We start from the raw sequence: 5,145 nt of genomic DNA, 5'->3' as shown, positions 1-5,145 counted from the left end.
TTTTCCTCTCTCAATGTGTGCGTTTTTTGTTTATGCATGTTCTCTCTCTCTTTTCCTCTCTCAATGCGTGCGTTTTTTGTTTATGCATGCTCTCTCTCTCTTTTTCTCTCTCAATGTGTGTGTGCATTCTTTGTTTATGTATGTGTGTGCGTTTTTGTTTTTTTGCACTCTCTCTCTCTCTCTCTCTCTCTCTCTCTCAAAAACACTATGTGTGTGTGTGTATGTGTGTGTGTGAGAGAGAGCGAGGGAGAGAGAAAGAGGGGAAGGGAACATGAGAATGAGGAGAGGGAAGGAGCATACCTGGCTCTCCTTCCTCTCCTCGTGTGTGTGTGTGTGTGTGTGTGTGTGTGTGTGTGTAAAAGAAAAGAGAGAGAGAGAGAGAGAGAGAGAGAGAGAGAGAGAGAGAGTGAGGGAGAGCGTTACCTGTTCTTTGCTTGAGGGCGCCGAAAAACTCAGATCTGAGATCTGAGTTTTGGGGCGCGCTCGGTTATTTTTTTTACCCCAGCTGGCGTCGCTATGAGCGTCGCTATAAGCGTCGCTATGAGCGTCGCAAATTTCTTTGTAAATTTGCGACGCTCATAGCGACGCTTATAGCGACGCTCATAGCGACGCTTATAGCGACGCTCATAGCGACGCCGGGATTTTTTTTTTTTGAGCGTCACTGTGTGAGCGTCGCTAATGTGAAGAGCCTCTTGTAGTGAATCCTGCGTTTCAACTTCATGGATAGTGCATTTTCATCTTCCTTTGTTGGCTCTTCATCATGTAATCGCAAAAGACAATAGTGCTCCTGTAAAAACAACTTGATATACAATGTTTCTCAAATAGAATTCCACAAATGTAAACTCCTTGAAAACCAGAAATTCATCCAAGCGAGTAAATGAGATGCTTCGACCAAGAATACTCATGACCATCAGAATTTTTAATTCAGACAAGACTTCACTTGTCAAAACATGACATGATCAAAGGATACCTAGGTCCAATGTCAATTCCATGAAGACCAATCTTTGTTGATATAAGTATTAAGGAGGGAAACATAATGAAACTAGAAAAGCTAAAAAAAATCAATCAAACTTCAACAGTGTCATGCTACATGTACTAACACTCTCAGCAAGCTAAAAGAATTCATACTTTTGCCATGAACCAAAATTTCATGAAGCCAATAAATAGTACAAAGAACGTAAAAAATTCTATCAGTACGGTCACATAAACTGTGCTACACAATATAACAATGAAACATAGTGTAAAGCATACAAATAGGTACTCTTTAAGATGTCATCATTGAAAGCCAAAACTTACATGGCAAATCGAACCACTTGCTGGAGTTCAATTTTTTCATCTCATAAGGTAGGCATAAATACAAAAGACTTCATACAAGTTTCCAACATAGAATAATGCAAAATCTCAAAACTTTTATGAGGGATTCTAAGAGCTTCATCGATAACAATATCACTCAAAACATAGCATGGCAGCCATCTATGCAGAGACATTGATTGATCTTTTTTTATTATTGCTCCATAAAGAGAAAACCTCATCCCAAGGCACGTCAGAAAGTGGTTGAGGGTCCATTCAATCGAATGAACATGTAATTTTCGAGGGTTGTCGTACTCATGCTTGTTCTATGGGCTGATTTGATGCAATTTTGAAGAGAGAATCCTCGTTCAGCCGGGGCCGTATTCACAGGAACTATAGAGAGAATTTGCCAAAGCCTCATCAAGTTTGGAAATGAGTCATGCATAGTGATGTCCGCTTTGCATGCTTCCCACCCTTCACGGAAGCCTTTGTATTTAAAGTTAGTAGACATTACTGTTGTAAACGAGTCAAGCTCTCCCATGCATCTTTCTGCAACATCTATCAATTTTCCATATTGCTTAAGTATCTTCAACAACCATTTCTTGCTACAATCTTCAAGCATTAGTGCTTTGCTTGGATAATGCTTTGGGCTGAAAAGCTTGCAAGCATAAAAAATTGGCATGTCTTCTTGCATCCTTGTCATCAAATTCTCTACAATTTTGATGACTAACTCTTTACCCAAATGCATGCAATCTTGAAAAGCACCACCTTTGCTACTTCCCTCAATTTTGTCATATGTTAATTTGTGAACATTCACATCGCCACCTGCATCAATAAAAGTGATCTCACCACCCTTTGTTTGCTCAACAAATTGCTTCAGATATCTTGTTCCACAATTAGTCGAATCTCGCAAGAACTTCTTCTTCAAGTTTTGAAGTGCCACATCAGCAAATCCTGAAATGTTAGCAACATCCACAAGATCTGACTAGAACTGATAACTCAAAATATTCAATTCTAAATATACATCTGCCAGCAAATGTATACAGAATTGATTTGCATAAATTGTGAGTTCATCATAAATTCTTGGCTTGTCTTTTCCAAATGCCATAAGCAATGCATGCATAACCTTCACCATGCGTTCCATCACTTGTCCACGTGATAGCCATCTCACAGAGTGGATATGCAACATGGCTAACTCTCGCAAATTTAATGCTCCCTCAATGAGCTTAAAATCATCCATCCTCTTCCTTGATGCATGAAGCCAAGTGTAAATACTTCTACTTAGCTTGTCAAGGTGTACAAGTTCTGGAAAATAATCTACAGCTTGACTTGCTGCAAGATTTTCACGATGAGCAAGAAAATGCACAAGAAGAAGATGGGGAACATCAGCTCTTAGCCTCGCAATAAGGCCACCTCTGTGAGCATCCATCACTAGCAAGTGATACAAGCTTTTGCAAAGCCAATCCCATCTCCTTTAGCAACTTAAGGAGAGCATTGAAACCGGCCTGTTCAATCCAAAAAGGGCGGTACACTTTACTTTAAACCTTGATTTAACTTTCACCCATTTAATTTGTCGTCCACTTTACCTGTACTTTCAAGACACAACAAAGGGGAGAGGGATACAGGCTGCTAGATTGCTCCTATATGAGTAGACCGACACCAGATTGGCCCCTAACTTAGGCGCCCCTTTCGGTATTTCTTTATTGTTCAAAAGAGGGAATAAACGCTGTGGTTCCCTACAAGCTGCCCCGCACAAACTCGGCTGAATTTCCACTGTTCCGGCCTGATTTCGGCAGCATAACTGTACTAGGACACTTCACAGTCAGTATTCCCACGCATTGAATGACTTTCTCGACGCATACGGGCACTTTGCAAAACCTGGAGAGAATCTGCAACACGTTGAATTCTCTGTTTTTAGTCCCGAAAATGCGCCAGATCACCTGTACAACGGTCCCCTTGTGTCCCCGAACCTCCTGGGGGTATTAGGGTCCGTTCAGGGCCAAAACCCTAAACCTGCAAAAATACACAGCAAGCTGTAATTTACTGTTTCGAGCTCCGTTTCCCGTGCCGGTCGCATCCGTAGCAAGTCCTCGAGCTCCCGCACATGTAGGGCTACTTGCCCTTTGAATCGGACGAGATTTCGAGCGTGAAACCTCTCCGAATCACCTGTACCTGCGGGGGATTAGCCGCTAGCTAATCCAGTACCTGTGCAAGAGGCTCTTGCCTTGGCAATCGCGCATGAAGCCACACAACTGTACATTGGTCAAATGAAAAGCCCACTAGTGGGGCATAACATACTGCCATAGGGAGAGAGAGGGCAGTGCGTAGCGTGCAGGGCATCACTCGTGGCACCGCACTGTACATAGGAGGGAAAGCAAGCACTCCACAGCTCTTAACCTGTGACAGAATCTGAAAATGAGCCCTTCTCTCTCTAAAATCAGCGCCCCCTTCTCTTGCATGAGGAAAGTGCACCAGAAGGTGCCACTTGGCACATTTATAAGCATTTTCCCGTTTCGGGATTGCCGCCTAAAAATCTCCCAACCGGTTGCCCAGTTGACTTCACGTACTGCAGAGTAAGAAAATGTTCCCTTGTCATTCCGGAGGTAATGACGCAAACACATTTTTAGGTCCCAAAATAGCAGTTCCCTAAATTTTAGGAGATGCTGCCATTGTATCTTTCTAGATCATCCGACCCTCTTTGTACACTGCGGCCACACCCAGAACTGAAGTATAGCCTCTGTAGCAAAGGATTCGCTTTGGCTAGTCAATGACCCCACTTTGGCTAACCATAGTCCTTGTCCAACCTTAGTGCTCTCTTGCCCTCAAGCCTGGACTCCCTCTGGACAGTTCCACACTAGCTATGCAATGCAGGGCAATTAGATTTCCCGAGGGGTGTTTCCAAAAAGTGAAAGTAAATAGATAATAAGAAAGAAATCAACAAAAAGGATAGATAGTAGTCACACAGTGGTGACAAGCATCATACTTGGCTTCTGCTCCTCCATCGTCAGTTCTTATGAGTTTCACAAAAGTGACATGATTGTCCCCCTTCCCTCCCTCTTTAAGATAGCTAACATAGACAATCAGGTGCCCCTCTTTGCCCCGATTAGTACTATCATCAACCATTATGGAATACCAGGGACTTGCGTGGATTTCTCTACATAGAGCATTCCAAAGAACATCCCTCATTGCTTGCACAAACTCCATACCAGTAGCTCTATTAATGTAAGTTCCATAATTTGAATGGTGTGGCCTATTTGGAAGGCCTTGCTCAATCTGATGAAAGCAAAGCTTCTCAAAGAGCTCCATTGGACCAGCACACTTCACCACAAAGTACGCTTGCCACATAACTGTGATGACACGTACTTTCTCCTTGTCTTCAAAGGTGGCCAGATAATCAAGGAGCGGGATGCAAATCCGCTTTTCCTTATTCTCCCCACTCGAAGACGGCTTCCTTATGCTCATCCGATTCCCTATGCTCCGTCAAAGCTGGGAAGTTGGAATGTGACAGACCCTTTTTTTGCAAAAGGGTTCTTGTACTTTAAATAAACACATCACTCACATTTAATTCTCAACATCCCTTCAACAACCACTGGATAAGCCCAAGGGTGCTCAAGTTTCCAAGCTGGTCTCCATCTTCTTTGCTTCTTAGACTTAGAAGATGGTTCCAAGCTATTGGAATCTTGCACTTTTGGACGGACTTCTTCATCGTCTTCTATGTCTATCTTTGGCCCATCTCCAAAGATCTGCTCTAGCACTTGGTCTCGTTGTTTTGGTAGTTCCCTCTGCTTTCTTTTGGTTCTATCTTCCACAGCTTTGTAAAAGCTTGAGAGATCTACTTGCTTCTTTTTCTTATCA

General features: G+C 42.7%; 1 protein-coding gene and 1 pseudogene across 1 annotated transcript; both read right to left on the bottom strand.

The window, feature by feature from the left end:
• Positions 1 to 1,473: 1,473 nt before the first annotated feature.
• Positions 1,474 to 2,719, bottom strand: LOC147421671 (uncharacterized; annotated as a pseudogene).
• Positions 2,720 to 4,224: 1,505 nt separating this feature from the next.
• Positions 4,225 to 4,752, bottom strand: LOC147421670 (uncharacterized). Its single transcript, XM_086502959.1, has one exon. The coding sequence runs from the start codon at positions 4,750 to 4,752 to the stop codon at positions 4,225 to 4,227; it is 528 nt and encodes a 175-aa protein (XP_086359085.1).
• Between the last annotated feature and the right edge of the window lie 393 nt (positions 4,753 to 5,145).

Source organism: Adiantum capillus-veneris, chromosome 27, assembly GCF_014529385.1.
Source record: "Adiantum capillus-veneris isolate H3 chromosome 27, ASM1452938v2, whole genome shotgun sequence".
In the NCBI taxonomy this organism is placed as follows: domain Eukaryota; kingdom Viridiplantae; phylum Streptophyta; class Polypodiopsida; order Polypodiales; family Pteridaceae; genus Adiantum; species Adiantum capillus-veneris.
Note: the sequence above shows the minus strand (reverse complement) of the source record. Positions and strands in the feature narration are given on the sequence as shown.